The sequence below is a fragment of the Dendrobates tinctorius genome, unplaced genomic scaffold (assembly GCF_039654945.1).
Source record: "Dendrobates tinctorius isolate UK_male_01 unplaced genomic scaffold, ASM3965494v1 ptg000264l, whole genome shotgun sequence".
Taxonomy (NCBI): Eukaryota; Metazoa; Chordata; class Amphibia; order Anura; family Dendrobatidae; genus Dendrobates; species Dendrobates tinctorius.
The window spans coordinates 957,744-984,618 of NW_027361931.1; the positions used below are offsets into that span (position 1 = coordinate 957,744).

General features: G+C 54.9%; 1 protein-coding gene across 3 annotated transcripts in view; it reads left to right on the forward strand.

Moving 5' to 3' along the window:
- The window catches only part of PEX6 (peroxisomal biogenesis factor 6), a 212,565-nt gene that overhangs the window by 30,074 nt on the left and 155,616 nt on the right, over positions 1-26,875 (forward strand). Inside the window, exon 1 of one of the 3 annotated variants that reach the window (XM_073558993.1) lies at positions 10,931-12,383. The exons of 1 other annotated variant lie outside the window; for it this stretch is intronic. In XM_073558993.1, coding sequence (XP_073415094.1) covers positions 11,001-12,383 — 1,383 coding nt within the window. In that variant the 5' untranslated portion in view covers positions 10,931-11,000. Of the gene's footprint in view, positions 1-10,930; positions 12,384-26,875 lie in introns of those variants that run through there. One more of the 3 variants, XM_073558994.1, reaches the window with a different exon arrangement.

The following is a 26,875-nucleotide window of genomic DNA, read 5'->3' on the forward strand; positions in this document are numbered from 1 at the left end:
TCATTGACTGCTATGGGCATAAAAGGAGATAAACTCATGGTGTGGCCACCATCTTCCCCTGACCTCAACCCTGAAGAGAACCTTTGGAGTATCATCAAGCAAAAGATCTATGAGAGAGGCAGTTCACATCAAAACAGCAGCTCTGGGAGGCTATTCTGACTTCATGCAAAGAAATCCAAGCAGAAACTCTCCAAAAAGTTCAATGGATGCAAGAATTGTGAAGGTGATGTCACAGAAGGGTTCCTATGTTACCATGTAACTTGGCCTGTTAGGATGTTTTGGAGTTAAATATCCTTTTTGTTCAGTGAATGTGACCTCCTAATGCTGCAAATTCCACAAATGAACATTTTCAGTTCTTTCAAACAGATCAAATGTTTAGAAATTCTACTGTGCCTAATAATTTGGAACAGTGCAATTTGAGTTTTTATTCATTTTGGAGATTATACTGTTATCATTGGGAGGTTTCTTCAATAAAATTTGATGTATAATCTACCGGGTGATGACTTTTATTAGACTGACTGTCATTTGTACTGACTATTTAGGAAAATCATAGAAAAATATCATTTGCATAATAATTTGGAACACAGTGTAGAGTGCGTGCTCTCGAGGTCAGTGATGGGGCCAAAGAGGACGTGCTCCTCGGGTCAGTAATGGGGCCGCAGAGTGGGCGCTCCCGTGATCAGTGATGGGGCCACAGTGTGCGCACTCCAGGGGTCAGTGATGGGGCTATAGAATGCGCGCTCTCAGGGTCAGTGATGTTGCTATAAAGTGCGCGCTCCCGGAGTCAGTGATGGTGCTATAGAGTGTGCGCTCCCGGGGTCAGTGATGGGGCCGCAGACTGCGCGCTCCGAGATCAGTGATGGGGCCGCAGAGTGTGCACTCCCGGGGTCAGTGATGGGGCCGCAGACTGCGCGCTCCCGGGGTCAGTGATGGCGCCGCAGACTGCGCGCTCCCGGGGTCAGTGATGGCGCCGCAGACTGCGCGCTCCCGGGGTCAGTGATGGGGCTGCAGTGTGCACGCTCCCGCGGTCAGTGATGGGGCCGCAGTGTGCGCTCCCGGGTTCAGTGATGGGGCCGCAGACTGCGCGCTCCCAAGGTCAGTGATGGGGCCGCAGATTGCGCGCTCCCGGGGTCAGTGATGGGGCCGCAGTGTGCGCTCCTGCGGTCAGTGATGCGGCCGCAAACTGCATGCTCCCGAGGTCAGTGATGGGGCTGCAGAGTGTGCGCTCCCGGGGTCAGTGATGGGGCCGCAGATTGCGCGCTCCCGGGGTCAGTGATGGGGACGCAGATTGCGCGCTCCCGGGGTCAGTGATGGGGTCGCAGAATGCGTGCTCTCGGGGTCAGTGATGGGACCGCAGACTGTACGCTCCTGGGGTCAGTGATGGGGCTGCAGATTGCGCGCTCCCAGGGTCAGTGATGGGGCCGCAGTGTGCGCTCCCGCGGTCAGTGATGCGGCCTCAGACTGCATGCTCCCGAGGTCAGTGATGGGGCTGTAGAGTGTGCGCTCCCGGGGTCAGTGATGGGGCCGCAGATTGCGCGCTCCCGGGGTCAGTGATGGGGACGCAGATTGCGCGCTCCCAGGGTCAGTGATGGGGGTCGCAGAATGCGTGCTCTCGGGGTCAGTGATGGGACCGCAGAGTGTGCCTTTCCGGGGTCAGTGATGGGGCCGCAGAGTGCGCGCTCCCAAGGTCAGTGATGGGGCCGCAGATTGCGCGCTCCCGGGGTTAGTGATGGGGACGCAGTGTGCGCTCCCGCGGTCAGTGATGCGGCAGCAGACTGCGTGCTCCCGAGGTCAGTGATGGGGCCGCAGATTGCGCGCTCCCGGGGTCAGTGATGGGGACGCAGATTGCGCGCTCCCGGGGTCAGCGATGGGGCCACAGTGTGTGCGCTCTCAGGATCAGTGATGGGGCCGCAGACTGCGCGCTCCGAGGTCAGTGATGGGGCCGCAGAGTGTGCGCTCCCGGGGTCAGTGATGGGGCCGCAGACTGCGCGCTCCCGGGGTCAGTGATGGCGCCGCAGACTGCGCGCTCCCGGGGTCAGTGATGGGGCCGCAGACTGCGCGCTCCCGGGGTCAGTGATGGGGCTGCAGTGTGCACGCTCCCGCGGTCAGTGATGGGGCCGCAGACTGCGCACTCCCGGGTTCAGTGATGGGGCCGCAGACTGCGCGCTCCCAAGGTCAGTGATGGGGCCGCAGATTGCGCGCTCCCGGGGTCAGTGATGGGGCCGCAGTGTGCGCTCCCGCGGTCAGTGATGCGGCCTCAGACTGCATGCTCCCGAGGTCAGTGATGGGGCTGTAGAGTGTGCGCTCCCGGAGTCAGTGATGGGGCCGCAGATTGCGCGCTCCCGGGGTCAGTGATGGGGACGCAGATTGCGCGCTCCCGGGGTCAGTGATGGGGTCGCAGAATGCGTGCTCTCGGGGTCATTGATGGGACCGCAGAGTGTGCCTTTCTGGGGTCAGTGATGGGGCCGCAGAGTGCGCGCTCCCAAGGTCAGTGATGGGGCCGCAGATTGCGCGCTCCCGGGGTTAGTGATGGGGCCGCAGTGTGCGCTCCCGCGGTCAGTGATGCGGCAGCAGACTGCGTGCTCCCGAGGTCAGTGATGGGGCCGCAGATTGCGCGCTCCCGGGGTCAGTGATGGGGACGCAGATTGCGCGCTCCCGGGGTCAGCGATGGGGCCACAGTGTGTGCGCTCTCAGGATCAGTGATGGGGCCGCAGAGGTCGCGCTCCCGGGGTCAGTGATGGGGCCGCAGAGTGCGCGTTCCTGGGATCAGTGATGTGGCTATAGAGTGCACAATCCCAAGGTCAGTGATGGGGCCGCAGTGTGCGCGCTCCCGGGGTCAGCGATTTGGCCGCAGTGTGCGTGGTCCCGGGGTAAGTGATGAGGCAGCAGAGTGCGCACTCTCAGGGTCAGTGATGTGGCTATAGAGTGCGCACTCCCGGGGTCAGTGATGGGGCCGCAGTGTGCGTGGTCCCGGTGTTCAGTGATGGGGCCGCAGATCGCGTGCTCCTGGGGTCAGTGATGGGGCCGCAGACTGCGCGCTCCCGGGGTCAGTGATGGGGCCGCAGTGTGCGTGGTCCCGGGATCAGTGATGAGGCAGCAGAGTGCGCACTCCCGGGGTCAGTGATGTGGCTATAGAGAGCGCACTTCCGGGTCAGTGATGGGGCCGCAGTGTGCGTGGTCCCGGGGTCAGTGATGGGGTCACAGAGTGCGCGCTCCCGGGATCAGTGATGGGGCCGCAGTGTGCGTGGTCCCGGGATCAGTGATGAGGCAGCAGAGTGCGCACTCCCGGGGTCAGTGATGGGGCCGCAGTGTGTGTGGTCCCGGTATTCAGTGATAGGGCCACAGATTGCGTGCTCCCGGGGTCAGTGATGGGGCCGCAGACTGCGCGCTCCCGCAGTCAGTGATGAGGCCGCAGAGTGCGCGCTCCCAGGATCAGTGATGAGTGTTATGAGTTCATTTTCCCCTTCACCATTGAGGTCTGATGAACTCCCTCTTCTGGTGAAGGAAGGTAGTGAGGCTGATTACCAAGCACCTGAGCTGGTAGAGGATGACTGGGTGATGGGAATTTCTGACTGGATATAAGGCAGCCGACGCCCTTCTGCTTCGCTGGTGATTTCTGAGGGATTCTAGGAGACCAGTCTGATTCCTGCTCCTCAAAAGCTAAGTTTTCAGCTTTGCCTTTTGCATTTGTGTTTTGGTTTTATTTTGCCTTGCTTTTCTGGATTCTGCCATTCCCTGCTGGGGGTGAGCTGAATTCCTTTTTGTCTTTTTGCTCTGTCTTCAGAAAATACCTGAGTACTGACATAGTCTTTTTGAAGCCTAGCGTCTTCAGGGCCTTTTTCCCTGTCAGTCTGTTGGCGCTTGTTTTGATAGGGTTTTTGGCGGATTGCAGACAGCAACTTTTCTATCCTGTCCTATCTAGTTAGCTTGGGCCCATCATTTGCTCAGCCAATCTTTCTATCTGTGTTAGTGTTTTTTCTTCTTGCTTCACCGTCATTATATGTTGGGGGCTGCCTATTGCTTCGGGGTCTGCTCTGGGGCAGTTTAGATTTCCCTTTCTGTCTTTAGGCTATGTAGTTCTCCGGCTGTGATCGAGGGGTCTAGGGCACCGTAGGAACCCCCCACGGCTACTGCTAGTTGTTGTTGATAGGTTCAGGGGTCTGCAATCCGATAGCTGCCAACTTCTCTGGTTTTCTGGACTTAGCTAGTATTTGTTTTTGCCTCCTACGGTGACTCATTCATAACAGATGAGGCAGCAGAGTGCTCATTCCCGGGGGCAGTGATGGGGCAGCAGTGTGCGTGGTCCCGGTGTTCAGTGATGGGGTCGCAGAGGTCGCGCTCCCGGGGTCAGTGATGAGGCCACAGAGTGCGCGCTCCCGGGATCAGTGATGAGGCAGCAGAGTGCGCACTCCCGGGGTCAGTGATGTGGCTATAGAGTGCGCACTCCCGGGGTCAGTGATGGGGCCGCAGTGTGCGTGGTCCCGGGGTCAGTGATGGGGCCGCAGAGTGCGCGCTCCCTGGGTCAGTGATGGGGCCGCAGTGTGCGTGGTCCCGGGATCAGTGATGGGGCCGCAGATTGCGCGCTCCCGGGGTCAGTGATGCGGCCGCAGTGTGCGCGGTCCCGGGATCAGTGATGAGGCAGCAGAGTGCGTGCTCCCGGGGTCAGTGATGTGGCTATAGAGTGCGCGCTCCCGGGGTCAGTGATGGGGCCGCAGTGTGCGCGCTCCCGGGGTCAGTGATGGGGCCGCAGTGTGCGCGCTCCCGTGGTCAGTGATGGGGCTGCAGAGTGCGCGCTCCCGGGGTCAGTGATGGGGCCGCAGATTGTGTGGTCCCGAGGTCAGTGATGGGGCAGCAGAGTGCGCGCGCCCGGGGTCAGTGATGGGGCCACAGTGTGCGTGGTCCCTGGATCAGTGATGAGGCAGCAGAGTGCGCGCTCCCGTGGTCAGTGATGGGGCTGCAGAGTGCGCGCTCCCGGGGTCAGTGATGGGGCCGCAGATTGTGTGGTCCCGGGGTCAGTGATGGGGCAGCAGAGTGCGCGCTCCCGGGGTCAGTGATGGGGCCACAGTGTGCGTGGTCCCAGGATCAGTGATGAGGCAGCAGAGTGCGCACTCCCGGGATCAGTGATGTGGCTATAGAGTGCGCACTCCCGGGGTCAGTGATGGGGCAGCAGAGTGCGCGCTCCCGGGGTCAGTGATGGGGCAGCAGAGTGAGCGCTCCCGGGGTCAGTGATGGGGCAGCAGAGTGAGCGCTCCCGCAGTCAGTGATGAGGCCGCAGAGTGCACGCTCCCGCGGTTCAGTGATGGGGCAGTAGAGTGCGCGCTCCCGGGGTCAGTGATGGGGCAGCAGAGTGCGCGCTCCCGCGGTCAGTGATGAGGCCGCAGAGTGCGCGCTCCCGCGGTCAGTGATGGGGCAGCAGAGTGCGCGCTCCCGGGGTCAGTGATGGGGCAGCAGAGTGCGCGCTCCCGCGGTCAGTGATGGGGCAGCGGAGTGCGCGCTCCCGGGGTCAGTGATGGGGCCGCAGAGTGCGCGCTCCCGGGGTCAGTGATGAGACAGCAGAGTGCACGCTCCCGGGATCAGTGATGGGGCAGCAGAGGTCGCGCTACCGGGGTCAGTGATGAGGCCACAGAGTGCGCGCTCCCGGGATCAGTGATGAGGCAGCAGAGTGCGCACTCCCGGGGTCAGTGATGTGGCTATAGAGTGCGCACTCCCGGGGTCAGTGATGGGGCCGCAGTGTGCGTGGTCCTGGGGTCAGTGATGGGGCCGCAGAGTGCGCGCTCCCGGGGTCAGTGATGGGGCCGCAGTGTGCGTGGTCCCGGGATCAGTGATGGGGCCGCAGATTGCGCGCTCCCGGGGTCAGTGATGCGGCCGCAGTGTGCGCGGTCCCGGGATCAGTGATGAGGCAGCAGAGTGCGTGCTCCCGGGGTCAGTGATGTGGCTATAGAGTGCGCACTCCCGGGGTCAGTGATGGGGCCGCAGTGTGCACGCTCCCGGGGTCAGTGATGGGGCCGCAGTGTGTGCGCTCCCGGGGTCACTGATGGGGCCGCAGTGTGCGCGCTCCCGTGGTCAGTGATGGGGCTGCAGAGTGCGCGCTCCCGGGGTCAGTGATGGGGCCGCAGATTGTGTGGTCCCGGGGTCAGTGATGGGGCAGCAGAGTGCGCGCTCCCGGGGTCAGTGATGGGGCCACAGTGTGCGTGGTCCCAGGATCAGTGATGAGGCAGCAGAGTGCGCACTCCCGGGATCAGTGATGTGGCTATAGAGTGCGCACTCCCGGGGTCAGTGATGGGGCAGCAGAGTGCGCGCTCCCGGGGTCAGTGATGGGGCAGCAGAGTGTGCGCTCCCGGGGTCAGTGATGGGGCAGCAGAGTGCGCGCTCCCGCAGTCAGTGATGAGGCCGCAGAGTGCGCGCTCCCGCGGTCAGTGATGGGGCAGCAGAGTGCGCGCTCCCGGGGTCAGTGATGGGGCAGCAGAGTGCGCGCTCCCGGGGTCAGTGATGGGGCAGCAGAGTGCGCTCTCCCGCGGTCAGTGATGAGGCCGCAGAGTGCGCGCTCCCGCGGTCAGTGATGGGGCAGCAGAGTGCGCGCTCCCGGGGTCAGTGATGGGGCAGCAGAGTGCGCGCTCCCGCGGTCAGTGATGGGGCCGCAGAGTGCGCGCTCCCGGGGTCAGTGATGGGGCAGCAGAGTGCGCGCTCCCGGGGTCAGTGATGGGGCCGCAGAGTGCGCGCTCCCGGGGTCAGTGATGAGGCAGCAGAGTGCACGCCCCCGGGGTCAGTGATGGGGCAGCAGAGTGCGCACTCCCGGGGTCAGTGATGGGGCAGCAGAGTGCGCGCTCCCGCGGTCAGTGATGGGGTAGCAGAGTGCGCGCTCCCGGGGTCAGTGATGGGGTAGCAGAGTGCGCGCTCCCGGGGTCAGTGATGGGGCAGCAGAGTGCGCGCTCCCGCGGTCAGTGATGGGGCAGCAGAGTACGCGCTCCCGGGGTCAGTGATGGGGCAGCAGAGTGCGCGCTCCCGGGGTCAGTGATGGGGTAGCAGAGTGCGCGCTCCCGCGGTCAGTGATGGGACAGCAGAGTGCGCGCTCCCGGGGTCAGTGATGGGGCAGCAGAGTGCGCGCTCCCGGGGTCAGTGATGGGGTAGCAGAGTGTGCGCGCTCCCGCGGTCAGTGATGGGACAGCAGAGTGCGCGCTCCCGGGGTCAGTGATGGGACAGCAGAGTGCGCGCTCCCGGGGTCAGTGATGGGACAGCAGAGTGCGCGCTCCCGGGGTCAGTGATGGGACAGCAGAGTGCGCGCTCCCGGGGTCAGTGATGGGACAGCAGAGTGCGCGCTCCCGGGGTCAGTGATGGGACAGCAGAGTGCGCGCTCCCGGGGTCAGTGATGGGGCAGCAGATTGCGCGCTCACGGGGTCAGTGATGGGACAGCAGAGTGCGTGCTCCCGGGGTCAGTGATGGGGTAGCAGAGTGCGCGCTCCCGGGGTCAGTGATGGGGTAGCAGAGTGCGCGCTCCCGGGGTCAGTGATGGGGCAGCAGAGTGCGCGCTCCCGCGGTCAGTGATGGGGCAGCAGAGTGCGCGTGATGGGACAGCAGAGTGCGCGCTCCCGGGGTCAGTGATGGGGCAGCAGAGTGCGCGCTCCCGGGGTCAGTGATGGGGTAGCAGAGTGCGCGCTCCCGCGGTCAGTGATGGGGCAGCAGAGTGCGCTCTCCCGCGGTCAGTGATGGGGCAGCAGAGTGCGCGCTCCCGGGGTCAGTGATGGGGCAGCAGAGTGCGCGCTCCCGGGGTCAGTGATGGGGCAGCAGAGTGCGCGCTCCCGCGGTCAGTGATGGGGCAGCAGAGTGCGCGCTCCCGGGGTCAGTGATGGGGCAGCAGAGTGCGCGCTCCCGGGGTCAGTGATGGGGCAGCAGAGTGCGCGCTCCCGCGGTCAGTGATGGGGCAGCAGAGTGCGCTCTCCCGCAGTCAGTGATGAGGCAGCAGATTGCGCGCTCCCGCAGTCAGTGATGGGGCAGCAGAGTGCGCTCTCCCGCGGTCAGTGATGGGGCAGCAGAGTGCGCGCTCCCGGGGTCAGTGATGGGGCAGCAGAGTGCGCACTCCCGGGGTCAGTGATGTGGCTATAGAGTGCGCACTCCCGGGGTCAGTGATGGGGCCGCAGTGTGCGTGGTCCCGGGGTCAGTGATGGGGCCGCAGAGTGCGCGCTCCCGGGGTCAGTGATGGGGCCGCAGTGTGCGTGGTCCCGGGATCAGTGATGGGGCCGCAGATTGCGCGCTCCCGGGGTCAGTGATGCGGCCGCAGTGTGCGCGGTCCCGGGATCAGTGATGAGGCAGCAGAGTGCGTGCTCCCGGGGTCAGTGATGTGGCTATAGAGTGCGCACTCCCGGGGTCAGTGATGGGGCCGCAGTGTGCACGCTCCCGGGGTCAGTGATGGGGCCGCAGTGTGCGCGCTCCCGGGGTCAGTGATGGGGCCGCAGTGTGCGCGCTCCCGTGGTCAGTGATGGGGCTGCAGAGTGCGCGCTCCCGGGGTCAGTGATGGGGCCGCAGATTGTGTGGTCCCGGGGTCAGTGATGGGGCAGCAGAGTGCGCGCTCCCGGGGTCAGTGATGGGGCCACAGTGTGCGTGGTCCCAGGATCAGTGATGAGGCAGCAGAGTGCGCACTCCCGGGATCAGTGATGTGGCTATAGAGTGCGCACTCCCGGGGTCAGTGATGGGGCAGCAGAGTGTGCGCTCCCGGGGTCAGTGATGGGGCAGCAGAGTGTGCGCTCCCGGGGTCAGTGATGTGGCAGCAGAGTGCGCGCTCCCGGGGTCAGTGATGGGGCAGCAGAGTGTGCGCTCCCGGGGTCAGTGATGGGGCAGCAGAGTGCGCGCTCCCGCAGTCAGTGATGAGGCCGCAGAGTGCGTGCTCCCGCGGTCAGTGATGGGGCAGCAGAGTGCGCGCTCCCGGGGTCAGTGATGGGGCAGCAGAGTGCGCGCTCCCGCAGTCAGTGATGGGGCAGCAGATTGCGCGCTCCCGGGGTCAGTGATGAGGCAGCAGATTGCGCGCTCCCGCGGTCAGTGATGGGGCAGCAGAGTGCGCGCTCCCGGGGTCAGTGATGGGGTAGCAGAGTGCGCGCTCCCGGGGTCAGTGATGGGGCAGCAGAGTGCGCGCTCCCGGGGTCAGTGATGGGGTGCAGATTGCGCGCTCCCGGGGTCAGTGATGAGGCAGCAGAGTGCGCGCTCCCGGGGTCAGTGATGGGGTAGCAGAGTGCGCGCTCCCGGGGTCAGTGATGGGGTCGCAGATTGCGCGCTCCCGGGGTCAGTGATGGGGCAGCAGAGTGCGCGCTCCCGGGGTCAGTGATGGGGCAGCAGAGTGCGCGCTCCCGGGGTCAGTGATGGGGCAGCAGATTGCGCGCTCCTGGGGTCAGTGATGGGGTGCAGATTGCGCGCTCCCGGGGTCAGTGATGGGGCAGCAGAGTGCGCGCTCCCGGGGTCAGTGATGGGGTCGCAGATTGCGCGCTCCCGGGGTCAGTGATGGGGCAGCAGAGTGCGCGCTCCCGGGGTCAGTGATGGGGCAGCAGAGTGCGCGCTCCCGGGGTCAGTGATGGGGCAGCAGAGTGCGCGCTCCCGGGGTCAGTGATGGGGTGCAGATTGCACGCTCCCGGGGTCAGTGATGGGGCAGCAGAGTGCGCGCTCCCGGGGTCAGTGATGGGGCAGCAGAGTGCGCGCTCCCGGGGTCAGTGATGGGGCAGCAGAGTGCGCGCTCCCGGGGTCAGTGATGGGGCAGCAGAGTGCGCGCTCCCGGGGTCAGTGATGGGGCAGCAGAGTGCGCGCTCCCGGGGTCAGTGATGGGGCAGCAGAGTGCGCGCTCCCGGGGTCAGTGATGGGGTGCAGATTGCGCGCTCCCGGGGTCAGTGATGGGGTGCAGATTGCGCGCTCCCGGGGTCAGTGATGGGGCCGCAGAGTGCGCGCTCCCGGGGTCAGTGATGGGGCAGCAGAGTGCGCGCTCCCGGGGTCAGTGATGGGGCAGCAGAGTGCGCGCTCCCGGGGTCAGTGATGGGGCAGCAGAGTGCGCGCTCCCGGGGTCAGTGATGGGGTGCAGATTGCGCGCTCCCGGGGTCAGTGATGGGGCAGCAGAGTGCGCGCTCCCGGGGTCAGTGATGGGGCAGCAGAGTGCGCGCTCCCGGGGTCAGTGATGGGGCAGCAGAGTGCGCGCTCCCGGGGTCAGTGATGGTGCAGCAGAGTGCGCGCTCCCGGGGTCAGTGATGGGGCAGCAGAGTGCGCGCTCCCGGGGTCAGTGATGGGGTGCAGATTGCGCACTCCCGGGGTCAGTGATGGGGCAGCAGAGTGCGCGCTCCCGGGGTCAGTGATGGGGCAGCAGAGTGCGCGCTCCCGGGGTCAGTGATGGGGCAGCAGAGTGCGCGCTCCCGGGGTCAGTGATGGGGCAGCAGAGTGCGCGCTCCCGGGGTCAGTGATGAGGCAGCAGAGTGCGCGCTCCCGGGGTCAGTGATGGGGCAGCAGAGTGCGCGCTCCCGGGGTCAGTGATGGGGCAGCAGAGTGCGCGCTCCCGGGGTCAGTGATGGGGCAGCAGATTGCGCGCTCCCGGGGTCAGTGATGAGGCAGCAGATTGCGCGCTCCCGGGGTCAGTGATGGGGCAGCAGAGTGCGCGCTCCCGGGGTCAGTGATGGGGCAGCAGAGTGCGCGCTCCCGGGGTCAGTGATGGGGCAGCAGATTGCGCGCTCCCGGGGTCAGTGATGGGGCAGCAGAGTGCGCGCTCCCGGGGTCAGTGATGGGGCAGCAGATTGCGCGCTCCCGGGGTCAGTGATGGGGTAGCAGATTGCGCGCTCCCGCGGTCACTCCCGGACACGATGATGGAATAGAGGAGATCCCGAGTTTCGCCTTAAACAGTGACGTAATCACCGCGAAGCCCCGCCCACTGCTGGTGTCAGGTTCCGGTCGGGGTTCACCTAGGGGGACGCACATTTCCGGGGACTGATGTGACGTCAGTAGTAAGCGCCGGTTACACTTTGAACCCGGAAGTGTCCGTTATGGCGGATTCACGGTGCTCGGGGGGGTGTCTGTTGTTTTTCCGGACCAGGGGCCCCCTGACCCCGCGGCGCCTCCTTCTCAGCTCGCCCCCTACCTTAGATTGGGGTCTTTTAGGGGTGCAGAGCCGCAGGACGCCGACACCCGGGGGACCAGTGCTTGTCCGCCGGGGAGAGGCGCTGCCGGACAGCGGAGCGCTGGTGCTGGACACTCGGCCAACCCTGCAGGGCTTCCTGGGCCCAGACACCCGTTTCAGCCGCATCGAGGTAAAGAAGGACAGCGCGGGGCGAGAAGGGGGTCCCCCAACTGTGCAGCCCGAGGCAGGTAGGGGCCCCTCAGTACTGGAGCCCGAGGCAGGAAGGGGCCCCTCAGTACTGGAGCCCGAGGCAGGAAGGGGCCCCTCAGTACTGGAGCCCGAGGCAGGAAGGGGCCCCTCAGTACTGGAGCCCGAGGCAGGAAGGGGCCCCTCAGTACTGGAGCCCGAGGCAGGTAGGGGCCCCTCAGTACTGGAGCCCGAGGCAGGTAGGGGCCCCTCAGTACTGGAGCCCGAGGCAGGTAGGGGCCCCTCAGTACTGGAGCCCGAGGCAGGAAGTGGCCCCTCAGTACTGGAGCCTGAGGCAGGGAGTGGCCCCTCAGTACTGGAGCCTGAGGCAGGAAGAGGCCCCTCAGTACTGGAGCCTGAGGCAGGAAGGGGCCCCTCAGTACTGGAGCCCGAGGCAGGAAGGGGCCCCTCAGTACTGGAGCCCGAGGCAGGAAGGGGCCCCTCAGTAATGCAGCCCGAGGCAGGGAGTGGCCCCTCAGTAATGCAGGCCGAGGCAGGAAGGGGCCCTCCATTGAACCGGAGGGAAGAGGAGCAGGGTCCCCTTGTAGCGCAGATGGAGGTGGGGCGTCAGCCGTGTGTACGGCCCATGGCCGCTCCCTCTTCCGGGGATTGCTCGGTCAGTTTCCTGGACGCTTCGGTGGGCGCCTCTGATCTTTTTTCTCCTCTGGTCTCCAGTTTTGCTCGGACCTCGCTTCCTGTGAGGCTCCGTGTAGCCCCCATTGATGCTGAGCCGTTGGTTCGGGCTGGGAGGCTGCAGGAAGTTGGGGGTCCTGTGGATCGAGGCTCTGCCCTGTGGGTGAGCAAGAAGCAGTTGCGAGTGCTGGGTTTGTACCACCGGGAGTGGGTGTGGGTGTCGGTACCAGCGCAGGGTAACGGGAGGCGCCACCTGGCGATGATAGTGGCAGCGGAGCTTTGGTTGGGGCATCCACATAAGTACAACCACCTGCTGAGCAGCGCCTGCCTGGCAGCAAGAGACGAGGTTGCTGGCATCGCCGTCATCTCTGCCACCCTTGCATTCAACCTGAGCAAAGGAACCGGCGCAGTCACTGAGGTCCTGATACAGGTGAGAACGGCACGCATCCACCTAACAGCCCACACACCGGGAACACGGCTGACCTGTGACGTCAGACAAGTGACGGGCGGCAGAGACTAGTATAAAGACTTACAAAGCTCAACCCAGATTGAACCAAAAGGGAACAAAAAGGGAGTGCATGTACCAAAACTAGAACAGACAATATTTTATTCATCATAACAAAAAAAAATCAGTAAAATTACAAACAGATCCCTCGTGTCTAAATAAAGAGATGCAGCAGAAATGAGATATTTCAGAAATAAAACTATTTTTTGTAGTAGTGTGATCAGGGCAGTCATACTCATAAAAGCTGGGTGGTTCTGTGGATTATTATACATTTAATACATTTATATAGCGCCATTTATTCCATGGCGTTTTATATGTGAAAAGGGGAAATATAGACAGGTACAATAAACATGTGAATGACAAGGGACACACAAGTACAGAAGGAGAGAGGACCCTGCCCGCGAGGGCTCACAGTCTACATGGATGGGTGAGGATACAGTAGGAGAGGGTAGAGCAGGTCGTGCGGTGGTTCAGTAGACCGAAGATCATTGCAGGCTGTAGGCTTGTCGGAACAGGTGGGTCTTCAGGTTCTTCTTGAAGGTTTCCGTTGATGGTGAGAGTCTGATGTGTTGCGGCAGAGAGTTCCAGTGTAGGGGGGAAGTACGGGATAAGTCTTGTATGCGGTTGTGGGAAGAAGAGATAAGGGGGGAGTAGAGAAGGAGATCTTAAGAGGATCGAAGGTTGCGTGCGGGTAGGTACCGGGAGACCATGTCACAGATGTATGGAGGAGGCAGGTTGTGGATGGCTTTGTATGTCATGGTTATGGTTCGAATTGGAGCCTCTGGGCAATAGGAAGCCAGTGAAGGGCCTGGCATAGGGGAGAGGCTGGGGAATAGCGGGGAGACAGGTGGATTAGTCGGGCAGCAGAGTGTAGGATGGACTGGAGCGGAGCCAGAGTGCTAGAGGGGAGGCCAGAGAGTAGGAGGTTGCAGTAGTCGAGGCGGGAGATAAGAGCGTGCACTAGTGTTTTTGTCATTTCGTGGTTGAGGAATGAGCGGATCCGGGAAATATTTTTGAGTTTGAGGCGGCAGGAGGAGGCGAGGGCTTGGATATGTGGTTTGAGCGCAGAGTCGAGGATCACCCCAAGGCACCGAGCGTGCGGGACTGGGGAAAGTGAGCAGCCATTGACATTAATGGTTAGGTCTGGTGGAGGGGTAGAGTGAGATGGGGGAAAGATGATCAATTCTGTTTTGTCCATGTTCAGTTTGAGAAAGCAAGCAGAAAAGAAGGCCGAGATAGCAGACAGACATTGTGGGATTTTGGTCAGTAAGGCGGTGAGGTCAGGTCCAGATAGGTAGATCTGCGTGTCATCGGCGTAGAGGTGGTAATGCAAACCGTGGAATTCTATGAGCTGTCCCAGGCCGAAGGTGTAGATGGAGAAGAGTAGGGGTCCTGCGACTGAGCCTTGAGGAACACCGACAGACGGGGCGAGGTGAGGAAGAGGTGTGTGAGAGGGAGACACTAAATGTTCCGTCTGTTAGGTATGATGAGATCCAGGATAGGGCCTAGTCTGTGATGCCAAGAGATGAGATAGTCTGTAGCAGGTGGGAATGGTCTACGGTGTCGAAGGCAGAGGACAGGTCCAGGAGAAGGAGGACAGAGTAGTGTCGCTTGCTCTTGGTGGTTAGTAGGTCGTTAGTGACTTTAGTTAGGGCAGTTTCAGTTGAGTGATGCGGTTGGAAGCCAGATTGTAACCGGTCAAAGAGGGAACAGGAGGAGAGGTGGGAGGACAGTTCAAGATATACATGCTGCTCCAGTAGTTTTGAGGCGTAAGGAAGAAGAGATATTCGGCGATAGTTAAACACAGAGGATGGGACGAGGGAGGGCTTTTTGAGGATGGGTGTGATAGAGGCATGTTTGAAGGATGAGGGAAAGACACCATTTGTAAGTGAAAGGTTGAAGAGGTGTGTTAGAGTTGGGATGAAGACTGTGGCAAAGTTAGGGATGAGGTGAGAAGGGAGTGGGTCGAGGGCACAAGTGGTGAGGTGTGATCTTGACAAGAGGGTGGAGAGCTGATCTGTCATGGTGGAGAAGCTGGTTTTGGAAGAACAGGGCTGAGCGGCTAAGAGGGGCATTGTGGGCTGCGGGCCAAGGCTTTCTCTGATGTTATTGATCTGCTTAAAGAAGGAGGCAGGGGGAGGCGGTGTTGTGGGACGGAGTAGAGAATTGAAAGTGTTGAAAAGCTGTTTAGGGTTGTGAGACAGTGAGGTAATGAGGGATGCAAAGTAAGTTTGTTTTGCGGCAGAGAGCGTGGATTTGAAGCTGGCAAGGGGATTGCTTGTATGAGTTGAAGTGCTCGGTAGAACGGGTTCTCTTCCATCTCCGCTCAGCGGCCCTGGAAACCCGTCTCAGTTCTTTGGTCAGGCTGGTCAGCCAAGGGTGCCTGTTGATTGTACAAATTTTGCTCTGCATGAGTGGGTCGGCCGGATCAAGTGTTACTGTTATTGTGGTGTTATAAAAGGTGGCAGCAGCATCTGTGCCAGTAAGGGAAGTTGTCTGTGAGAGGGAGAAGGGACTCAGAGAGTGAGTGTAAATTGAGGTGTTTGAGATTTCTGCGAGGGTGAGCAAGTTTGTGGAGTGGGGGTTGCGCAATCGGAGAGGAGAGGGAAGAGAACGTCAGTAGGTTCAAGAATGGTCCTGTATTTGGCTCCATCCATCTTCCCATCAGTTTTAACCATCTTCCCTGTCCCAGCTGAAGAAATGCAGGCCCAAACCATGATGCTGCCACCACCATGTTTGACAGTGGCAATGGTGTGTTCAGGGTGATGAGCTGTGTTGCCTTTACGCCAAACATATCGTTTAGCATTGTTGCCAAAAAGTTCGATTTTGGTTTCATCTGACCAGAGCACCTTCTTCCACATGTTTGGTGTGTCTCCCAGGTGGCTTGTTGCAAACTTTAAAGGACACTTTTTATGGATATCTTTGAGAAATGGCTTTCTTCTTGCCACTGTTCCATAAAGGCCAGATTTGTGCAGTGTATGACTGATTGTTGTCCTATGGACAAGTGGAACACAATTGTGAAGTTGAACGAAATTTATTGGTTATTTTAAATTTTTGTGGAAATTAAAAAACTGAAAAGTGAGGCGTGCAATATTATTCAGCCCCTTTACTTTCAGTGCAGCAAACTCACTCCAGAAGTTCATTGTGGATCTCTGAATGATCCAATGTTGTCCTAAATGACTAATGATGATAAATATAATCCACCTGTGTGTAATCAAGTCTCCGTATAAATGCACCTGCTCTGTGATAGTCTCAGGGTTCTGTTTGATGCACAGAGAGCATCATGAAGAACAAGGAACACAACAGGCAGGTCCGTGATACTGTTGTGGAGAAGTATGAAGCCGGATTTGGATACAAAATGATTTCCAAAACTTTAAACATCCCAAGGAGCACTGTTCAAGCGATCGTATTGAAATGGAAGGAGTATCCTACCACTGCAAATCTACCAAGACCCGGCCGTCCCTCTAAACTTTCATCTCCAACAAGGAGAAGACTTATCAGAGATGCAGCCAAGAGGCCCATGATCACTCTGGATGAACTGCAGAGATCTACAGCTGAGGTGGGACAGTCTGTCCATAGGACAACAGTCAGTTGTACACTGCACAAATCTGGCCTTTATGGAAGAGTGGCAAGAAGAAAGCCATGTCTCAAAGCTATCCATAAAAAGTGTCGTTTAAAGTTTGCAACAAGCCACCTGGGAGACACACCAAACATGTGGAAGAAGGTGCTCTGGTCAGATGAAACCAAAATTGAACTTTTTGCCAACAATGCCAAACGATATGTTTGGCGTAAAGGCAACACAGCTCATCACCCTGAACACACCATCCCCACTGTCAAACATGGTGGTGGCAGCATCATGGTTTGGGCCTGCTTTTTTTCAGCAGGGACAGGGAAGATGGTTAAAATTGATGGGAAGATGGATGGAGCCAAATACAGGACCATTCTTTAAGAAAACCTGTTGGAGTCTGCAAAAGACCTGAGACTGGGATGGAGATTTGTTTTCCAACAAGATAATGATCCCAAACATAAAGCAAAATCTACAATGGAATGGTTCACAAACAAACGTCTCCAGGTGTTAGAATGGCCAAGTCACAGTCCAGACCTGAATCCAATCGAGAATCTGTGGAAAGAGCTGAAAACTGCTGTTCACAAACGATCTCCATCCAACCTCACTGAGCTCGAGCTGTTTGCCAAGGAAGAATGGGCGAGAATTTCAGTCTCTCAATGTACAAAACTGATAGAGACATACCCCAAGAGACTGCAGCTGTAACCGCAGCAAAAGGAGGCGCAACAAAGTATTAAGTTACAGGGGCTGAATAATATTGCACGCCCCACTTCTCAGTTTTTGAATTTCCACAAAAATTTAAAATAACCAATAAATTTTGTTCAACTTCACAATTGTGTCCCACTTGTTGCTGATTCTTCACCAAAAATCTACATTTGGTATCTTTGTTTGAAGCATGATATGTGGGAAAAGGTTGAAAAGTTCCAGGGGGCCGAATACTTTCGCAAGGCATTGTATATATTGCCAATCCGCTACCGTACTAATAAGCGAGGGGGAGGGGGTGTTTATATGTAAAATCATCCTTAAAACCCATCCTGCGTGATAATATAAATGAATCTAATGAAAATGTAGAGTCCCTGTGGATAGAGATAAGGGGAGGGGGGGAAAATAATAAATTACTGATAGGGGTTTGTTATAAGTCTCCAAAAATAATGGAAGCAACAGAGAATATCCTCATAAAGCAAATAGATGAAGCTGCGACTCAAGGAGAAGTCATTATTATGGGGGACTTCAACTACCCTGAAATACATTGGGGAACCGGAACCTGCAGTTCCAGCAAAGGTGATAGGTGTCTGACAACTATGAGAGACAATCACCTTTCACCACTGGTTCAGGACCCAACAAGAGGGGGGGCACTGCTAGACCTAATATTATCCAACAGGCCAGACCGCATATCAAATGTAAGGGTTGGGGGTCACTTGGGTAATAGTGATCACAAATTAATAAGTGTTCAGGTGTCCTGTAATAAGATGTGTAGTAGAGGGGTTACAAGGACACGAAACTTCAGGAAGGCAAATTTCCAACGGATGAGAGATGATCTTGGTGCAATAACTGGGACGATATCCTGAGACATAAAAATACACAAAGACAATGGGAGACGTTTATTATCCTCCTGAATAGGAGCTGTGCACAATATATACCGTATGGGAATAAACCTGCGAGAAATAGGAGGAGACCACTATGGCTAAATAGAGCTGTAAGGGGCGCAATAAGGGACAAAAAGAAAGCAGAGAATTACAGCAAGTAGGTAGTGATGAGGCATTAACTAAATACAGAAGATTAAATAAATTCTGTAAAAAGCAAATCAAAATAGCAAAGATTGAGACAGAGAGACTCATTGCCAGAGAAAGTATAAATAATCCCAAAATATTCTTTAACTACATAAATAGTAAGAAGCTAAAAAATGATAGTGTTGGCCCCCTTAATAATAGTCTGGGTGAGATGGTGGATGAGGAAAAAGCCAATATGCTAAATGACTTTATCAACAGTGTTTACACAAGAAAATCCCATGACGGATAACATGATCAGGGATAATAATTCTCCATTAAATGTCACCTGCTTAACCCAGCAGGAAGTACGGCGGCGTCTAAAAATCACTAAAATTGACAAATCCCCGGGCCCGGATGGCATACACCCCCGAGTACTGCAGGAATTAAGCACAGTCATAGATAGACCATTATTCCTAATCTTTAAGGATTCCATAATAACAGGGTCTGTACCACAAGACTGGCGTATAGCAAATGTGGTGCCAATATTCAAAAAGGGGACAAAAACTGAACTTGGAAATTATAGGCCAGTAAGTTTAACCTCAACTGTGGGTAAAATCCTGGAGGGTTTTCTAAGAGATACTATACTGGAGTATCTGGAGAAGAATAACGTTATGACCCAATATCAACATGGGTTTACGAGGGACCGTTCCTGTCAGACTAATCTGATAAGCTTTTATGAAGAGGTAAGTTCCGGACTGGACCAAGGGAATGCAGTGGACGTGGTGTACATGGACTTTTCAAAAGCTTTTGATACGGTGCCACACAAAAGGTTGATACATAAAATGAGAACAATGGGGATAGGGGAAAATATGTGTAGCTGGGTTAAGAGCTGGCTCAGGGATAGGAAACAAAGGGTGGTTATTAATGGAGCACACTCGGACTGGGTCACGGTTAGCAGTGGGGTACCACAGGGGTCAGTTTTGGGCCCGCTTCTTTTTAACATATTTATTAATGACCTTGTAGGGGGCATAGAGAGTAGAATTTCAATATTTGCAGATGACACTAAACTCTGCAGGGTAATCAATTCAGAGGAGGACAATTTTATATTACAGGAGGATTTATGTAAACTAGAAGCTTGGGCTGATAAATGGCAAATGAGCTTTAATGGGGATAAATGTAAGGTCATGCACTTGAACGAACAAGATGTATAATTATGTGCTTAATTGTAAAACACAGGGCAAAACTGTCACTGAAAAAGACCTGGGTGTATGGGTGGACGACAAACTCACATTTAGTGGCCAGTGTCAGGCAGCTGCTGCAAAGGCAAATAAAATAATGGGATGCATTAAAAGAGGCATAGATGCTCATGAAGAGAACATAATTTTACCTCTATATAAGTCACTAGTGCGACCACACTTAGAATACTGTGTACAGTTCTGGTCTCCGCTGTATAAGAAAGACATAGCTGAACTGGAGCGGGTACAGAGAAGAGCGACCAAGGTTATTAGGGAACTAGGGGGTCTGTAATACCAAGACAGGCTATTACATTTGGGGTTATTTAGTTTGGAGAATCGAAGGCTTAGGGGTGATCTTATTACAATGTATAAATATACACTCACTGGCCACTTTATTAGGTACACCTGTCCAACTGTGTGTTAAGACTTAATTTCTAATCAGCCAATCACATGGCGGCAACTCAGTGCATTTAGGCATGTAGACATGGTCAAGACAATCTCCTGCAGTTCAAACCGAGCATCAGTATGGGGAAGAAAGGTGATTTGAGTGCCTTTGAACGTGGCATGATTGTTGGTGCCAGAAGGGCTGGTCTGAGAATTTCAGAAACTGCTGATCTACTGGGATTTTCACGCACAACCATCTCTAGGGTTTACAGAGAATGGTCCGAAAAAGAAAAAAAATCCAGTGAGCGGCAGTTCTGTGGCCGGAAATGCCATGTTGATGCCAGAGGTCAGAGGAGAATGGGCAGACTGGTTCGAGCTGATAGAAAGGCAACAGTGACTCAAATTGCCACCCGTTACAACCAAGGTAGGCAGAAGAGCATCTCTGAACGCACAGTGCGTCGAACTTTGAGGCAGATGGGCTACAGCAGCAGAAGACCACACTGGGGTACCACTCCTCTCAGCTAAGAACAGGAAACTGAGGCTACAATTTGCACAAGCTCATCGAAATTGGACAGTAGAAGATTGGAAAAACGTTGCCTGGTCTGATGAGTCTCGATTTCTGCTGCGACATTCGGATGGTAGGGTCAGAATTTGGCGTAAACAACATGAAAGCATGGATCCATCCTGCCTTGTATCAACGGTTCAGGCTGGTGGTGGTGGTGTCATGGTGTGGGGAATTTTTTCTGGGCACTCTTTGGGCCCCTTGGTACCAATTGAGCATCGTTGCAACGCCACAGCCTACCTGAGTATTGTTGCTGACCATGTCCATTCCTTTATGACCACAATGTACCCAACATCTGATGGCTACTTTCAGCAGGATAATGCGCCATGTCATAAAGCTCGAATCATCTCAGATTGGTTTCTTGAACATGACAATGAGTTTACTGTACTCAAATGGCCTCCTCAGTCACCAGATCTCAATCCAATAGAGCATCTTTGGGATGTGGTGGAACGGGAGATTCGCATCAGGGATGTGCAGCCGACAAATCTGCACCAACTGTGTGATGCCATCATGTCAATATGGTCCAAAATCTCTGAGGAATGCTTCCAGCACCTTGTTGAATCTCTGCCACGAAGAATTGAGGCAGTTCTGAAGGCAAAAGGGGGTCCAACCCCTTACTAGCATGGTGTACCTAATAAAGTGGCCAGTGAGTGTATATGTGGGGACAGTACCAAGACCTTTCTAATGATCTTTTTACTCTTAGACCTGTGACGGGGACAAGGGGGCATCCTCTACGTCTGGAGGAAAGAAGGTTTAAGCATACTCACAGACGCGGATTCTTTACTGTACGAGCAGTGAGACTATGGAACTCTCTGCCATATGATGTTGTAATGAGTGATTCCCTACTAAAATTTAAGAAGGGACTGGATGCCTTTCTTGGAAAGTATAATATTACAGGGTATATACACTAGTCTCCTTAATATTGCGTTGATCCAGGGAGCTAGTCTGATTGCCGTATGTGGAGTCGGGAAGGAATTTTTTTCCCCAATGTGAAGCTTACTGTTGCCACATGGGTTTTTTTTGCCTTCCTCTGGATCAACATGTTAGGGCAAGTTACGATAGGATGGGTTGAACTAGATGGACTTAAAGTCTCCCTTCAACCTTAATTACTATGTTACTATCTCAAAGCCTGGGCCCAACCAGTAACAAATAAATAAAGTGCCGAATATAGTGCTCACGATAAAGTCCTTATCCATGTGGAGGTTCAGTGAGTTCTGCCGTTGGGGGCGACAACATTTTTTAGATATACTCCTATGACTAGTGATTGTCTAGTTTATTGAGCTAGCTTTCTTGTCTTTGTACTCACTACATTGGGGCATTTAACTCAGGTGATTGTAGGTTCTTAGTGTCATGGTTTGCCCAGGAGTTCTTTGGCAGTGCTTCTAGCGTTAACACCATGTGACCTCTCTTTGGTTGGGGGAGGGCTATATCTACCCGCCCCTGTGCTGTGCCCGCTGTCAGTTACACATCTAACCTTGGCTGAGCAGCTCACCCTGTGAATACCTTTGTGTATTGCTTGTATCTGTTTGCCTGCTTGTGTATGACCTGGTGTGTTCCCCGTTTTGCATTTGTCTCCTGATTCTGTACTTTTCGTGATACTCCTGGTTTTGACCTCTGCTTTGTCCCTCGTCTATCTGCTCGTTAGTCCCTCTGGTACCTCGTATCTGTCAAGAACACCGCACTGCACTTGCTCACTGAGCCAGTGCGCTTGTCCTGCATGTCCTGAGTAAGACAAACTGTGCTCTAAGATACCTGAGGAGCGTGCAGCAGCAGAGAAGATGCGTGCTTCAGACCAGCAGGACCTGAAGCATGTGACTGCTGGGGGCATGGCCTAAACTCCTGAGAGCTAGGAGCTGCAGAAAAACTCCTAGAATGGTAACTACGAGACAGAGTTACCAAGGGGCATAGACAGGGATGTAAACAGATCAGGCCGGGGTCAAAGCACGAGATAGCACGACAATACCAAAGGATTAGAACGGATAGTCAGGACGTAGCCAAGAAGTCAGAAACCAGAGAAATAGATATACAGTACAGAATCAACAGGCAAACTCACAACGGGGGACTGAACCGGGTCAGAACCATAGAAGCAAGCTAGAAGACAACGAACAGGCACACAGGGGTCAACACATTCGGCCAAAGGCAAAAGTATAACTAACTGATGCGGATTGGAGTTTCCCAGGGCTATAAGAAGCCCTCCCTGAACCAAAGAGAGGCCACAATAATTAACCCCAGGCGTGCAGGTCCAAGCCTGCACTGGGCTCAAGACATGGTTAATGGTTAACCCCTGACGTGCAGGTCAAAACCTGCACTGGGATCATGACAGTATCTCTCTGGCTTCTGACCCCGGCTTGTCTCCTACTACGCTATTTGTCCCCCTTGGTTACCGCACTGTTGTCTGGTCTGACCTCGGCTCGCCTAACACTTCTCTGGGCTTCCCCGACTCCTGTCATCATCCCTAGGAGTTCAGGACCTACCCCCGTCTCCAAACCACTCCCACGGTGGTCACGTGCGGCAGGTCCTGTTCACCTGCAGGTGTGCTCACAGCAGCATCCCACGTTACAGCAGAAGTTCCCGGCTTTCCCAGCACGTCCCCGGACACTCGTACAGTCTCGGGGTAAATCTGTCACGGTGTCCGTTACACTTAGTATTTGGGAGTTGCCCCCCAGTTAGTGATGAGCGAACATGCTCGCCACTACTCGGTACTCGCCTGAGTATCGATATACTCGCGGTACTTGACAAGCACCGAGTATTTCCAGGATTATTCATCGGGGGCTCAGGTCTCCGCCCCACAATTTTGGTGCTCTTTAGAGTGCCAATCAGCATGCAGGGATTGTCTGCCAGGCACTGTTACGCTGCAGCCATCTTTGTTGTGGTATTACAGTGATTGACTGGCCGCACAGTGTCATCAGGTCTATAAGAGACCGGACGCCACCCTGCTCATCACAGTCTCGTCCGGAATGAGACAGTGTATTCTATCTCTCGATGTTAATATTAACCTACCCTTAAAATTATAGACTGTTCATGTTTTTGTCATTGGGCAAACTTACAAAATCAGCAAGGAATCAAATTCTTATTTCCCCCACTATAGATGTGCTTTTTCTGTGCAGCTGCAGCCTGCTATTTTTAGGCGGGGGGGGGTGCTATATCAATGGCTATATCAATGGCCCAATACCAGCTGTCAGGTTCAGCAAGATTGGTTGTAAAAAATGGGGAGGGGACCCCATGCCGGTTTTTTTTTTTAAATAATTTAAATAATTAACCCCCCCACCCCTCTATTCTTGGTAACCAGCTCTTTCAATCTCTGCTCTGAATCAACTCCTGTGTTTCTCCATTCAGTGTCAGCAAGCAGTTAATCCTGAATGCTATCTATGTGTTTTTAACTATGCAAGCTTATTTCTGGTATATAGCTATTTCAACTTACTCTGCTTGTCCCCTTATGTTGTGAGGTCAAGAAACTTTTCAAAGTGCTTTATGATCCATGTAGTGCTGGACATCTGTTTATCTGACCACAACATTTTATTGGGTCCCGCTGTCTCAATTTAGTTTGATTAACGAGAAGAGAGAGAGCAAAAAAAAAAATCTTAGCCTTAACCTCCTATATATTCAGACATAGCTAGGGGGAGCATTTATGCAGGGGGCATTTATGCACACTTTATCGAAGAACAGTTTATCACAGTACTACTGGCAGTTATAACATGGCAGTGAGACAGGGCAGGAGACAGGTAAGACATTTATATACATCTACTCCCTGTACATTTGGAGAACAACAAATATATACCATATGCATTTGTGTAATTTATATCCTGGCGGCTGCATTCTCACACATCCACCGCCCTGGCATTAACTCTCTACACTCCATATCGGCCCCTTGCTCCCTATGTATAGCACTCACGCTCTTTCAACATTGTTAAATTGCACAGATCCAGTCAGTCCTACCATTCAACATAAGAGACGCTCTCACAAATCACTTAACCATCTGCTCACTCTTTATTATTATTATTATTATTTCTTGTTCTAGCGCCATTTATTCCATGGCGCTTTACATGTGAGGAGCGGTATACATAAAAACAAGTACAATAATCTTAAACAATACAAGTCATAACTGGTACAGGAGGAGAGAGGACCCTGCCCGCGAGGGCTCACAATCTTCAAGGGATGGGTGATAATACAGTAGGCGAGGGTAGAGCTGGTCGTGCAGCGGTTTGGTCGATCGGTGGTTACTGCAGGTTATAGGCTTGTCGGAAGAGGTGGGTCTTCAGGCTCTTTTTGAAGGTTTCGATGGTAGGTGAGAGTCTGATATGTTGTGGTAGAGAGTTCCAGAGTAGGGGTGATGCGCGAGAGAAATCTTGTATGCGATTGTGGGAAGAGGAGATAAGACGGGAGTAGAGAAGGAGATCTTGTGAGGATCGGAGGTTGCGTGCAGGAAAGTACCGGGAGACGAGGTCACAGATGTATGGAGGAGACAAGTTGTGGATGGCTTTGTATGTCATGGTTAGGGTTTTGTAATGGAGTCTCTGGGCAATTGGGAGCCAGTGAAGGGATTGAAAGAGGGAAGAAGCTGGGGAATAGCGGGGGGACAGGTGGATTAGTCGGGCAGCAGAGTTTAGAATAGATTGGAGGGGTGCGAGAGTGTTTGAGGGGAGGCCACAGAGCATGAGGTTGCAGTAGTCAAGGCGAGAGATGATGAGGGCATGGACTAGGGTTTTTGCAGATTCTTGGGTGAGGAATGAACGGATGCGTGAAATATTTTTGAGTTGAAGTCGGCAGGAAGTGGAAAGGGTTTGGATATGTGGTTTGAAGGAGAGATCAGCGTCAAGGATTACTCCGAGGCAGCGAGCTTGTGGGACTGGGGAGAGTGGGCAGTCATTTACTGTAATTGATAGGTTCGTAGGGGGGGTCACATGAGATGGGGGAAAGATGATGAATTCTGTTTTGTCCATGTTGAGTTTCAGATATCTAGTGGAGAAGAAGGATGAAATAGTGGACAGACATTGAGGGATTCTGGTTAGTAGGGAGGTGATATCTGGTCCAGAGATGTAGATCTGTGTGTCATCAGCATAAAGATGATACTGAAAGCCATGAGATTCTATGAGCTGTCCCAGGCCAAAGGTGTAAATAGAGAACAGCAGGGGCCCAAGGACTGAACCTTGTGGGACTCCGACAGATAGGGGGCGAGGTGAGGAGGTGGTGTGTGAGTGGGAGACGCTGAATGTCCGGTCTGTTAGGTATGATGAGATCCAGGAGAGGGCCAAGTCTGTGATGCCGAGGGATGAGAGGGTCTGTAATAATAGGGAATGGTCCACTGTGTCAAAGGCAGCCGACAGGTCCAGGAGGAGGAGGACAGAGTAGTGTCGCTTGCTCTTGGCAGTTAAGAGGTCATTGGTGACCTTAGTAAGGGCAGTTTCAGTGGAGTGGTGTGACCGGAAGCCAGATTGTAAGCGGTCGAAGAGGGAGCAAGAAGAGAGATGGGAGGACAGTTCAAGGTAGACGTGTTGTTCCAGTAGCTTGGAGGCGTATGGGAGAAGTGATATAGGGCGATAGCTAGATACAGAGGATGGGTCAAGAGAGGGCTTTTTGAGGATAGGTGTGATGGAGGCATGTTTAAAGCTTGAGGGGAAAACACCAGTTGTTAGTGATAGGTTGAAGAGATGGGTTAGGGTTGGGATGAAGACTGTGGTGAGGTTTGGGATGAAGTGGGATGGGATCGGGTCAAGTGCACAGGTGGTGAGATGTGATCTTGAGAGTAGAGTGGAGAGTCGATCTTCTGTAATGGTGGAGAAGTTGGTTTTGAAGGTGGAGGGCTGGGAAGTCGGGAGGAAGGGCTCTGGGGGTTGTTGACCAAAACTGTCCCTGATGTTATCAATTTTCTGCTTGAAAAATGAGGCAAAGTCTTCAGCTGAGATGAGTGGGGAGGGAGGAGGTGCTGGGGGGGCGGAGGAGAGAATTGAAGGTGTTGAATAACTGTTTAGGGTTGTGAGACAGGGAGGATATGAGAGATGAGAAGTAGGTTTGTTTAGCTGTGGCGAGTGTGGTCTTGAAAGTAGTGAGGGACTGTTTGAATGCGATGAAGTGCTCGTTGGAGTGGGATCTTTTCCATCTGCGCTCAGCAGCCCTGGAAGCTCGCCTCAGCTCTTTGGTCAGGCTGGTGTGCCAGGGCTGTCTGTTGATTTTGCGAGTTTTGGTATGTGTAAGTGGGGCAGCGGATTCCAAAGCTACAGCTATTGTGGTGTTATATAGAGCGGCAGCGTCATCCGCATTGTGTAAGGAACTTATATCTGTAAGAGGGAGGAGGGATTCAGAGAATGAGTGTAGGTCAAGGTGTTTAAGATTCCTGCGAGGGTGTGAAAGTTTGTGGGGTGGGGATTGTAGACATGGAGTGAAGAGGGAAGAGAATGTGAGCAGGTTGTGGTCAGAGAGAGGAAGAGGTGAGTTAGAGAGGTTAGATAGGGAGCAGAGGCGGGTGAAGATGAGGTCCAGTGTGTGGCCATCTTTGTGGGTGGCTGTAGAAGACCATTGAGTGAGGCCGAAGGAGGAAGTGAGAGATAGAAGTTTAGTGGCAGCTGAGAGGGAAGTGTCAATGGGGATGTTGAAGTCGCCCATGATGATAGTAGGGATGTCCGCGGAAAGGAAATGAAGTAACCAGGTGGTGAAGTGGTCAAAGAAGGTGGTGGCTGGCCCTGGGGGGCGGTAGATGACAGCCAGTTGGAGGGGGAGTAGATGCGCACAGAGTGCATCTTTCTATCCTCCTAGTCGCAGGAGACATCTCTCCCAACCCAGGTCCCCCATGTTATAGAAAATCAAACCCCCCCAACTGCTACACTCAGAAACCCCTCTAATCTTATTAATATTCCCTGCATGCCATCTGTCTCTCTTAATTGTGCACTTTGGAATTCTCGCTCAGTGTGTAACAAACTCTCCTTCACTCATGACTTTTTCCTTTCTAATTCTCTTAACCTCCTGGC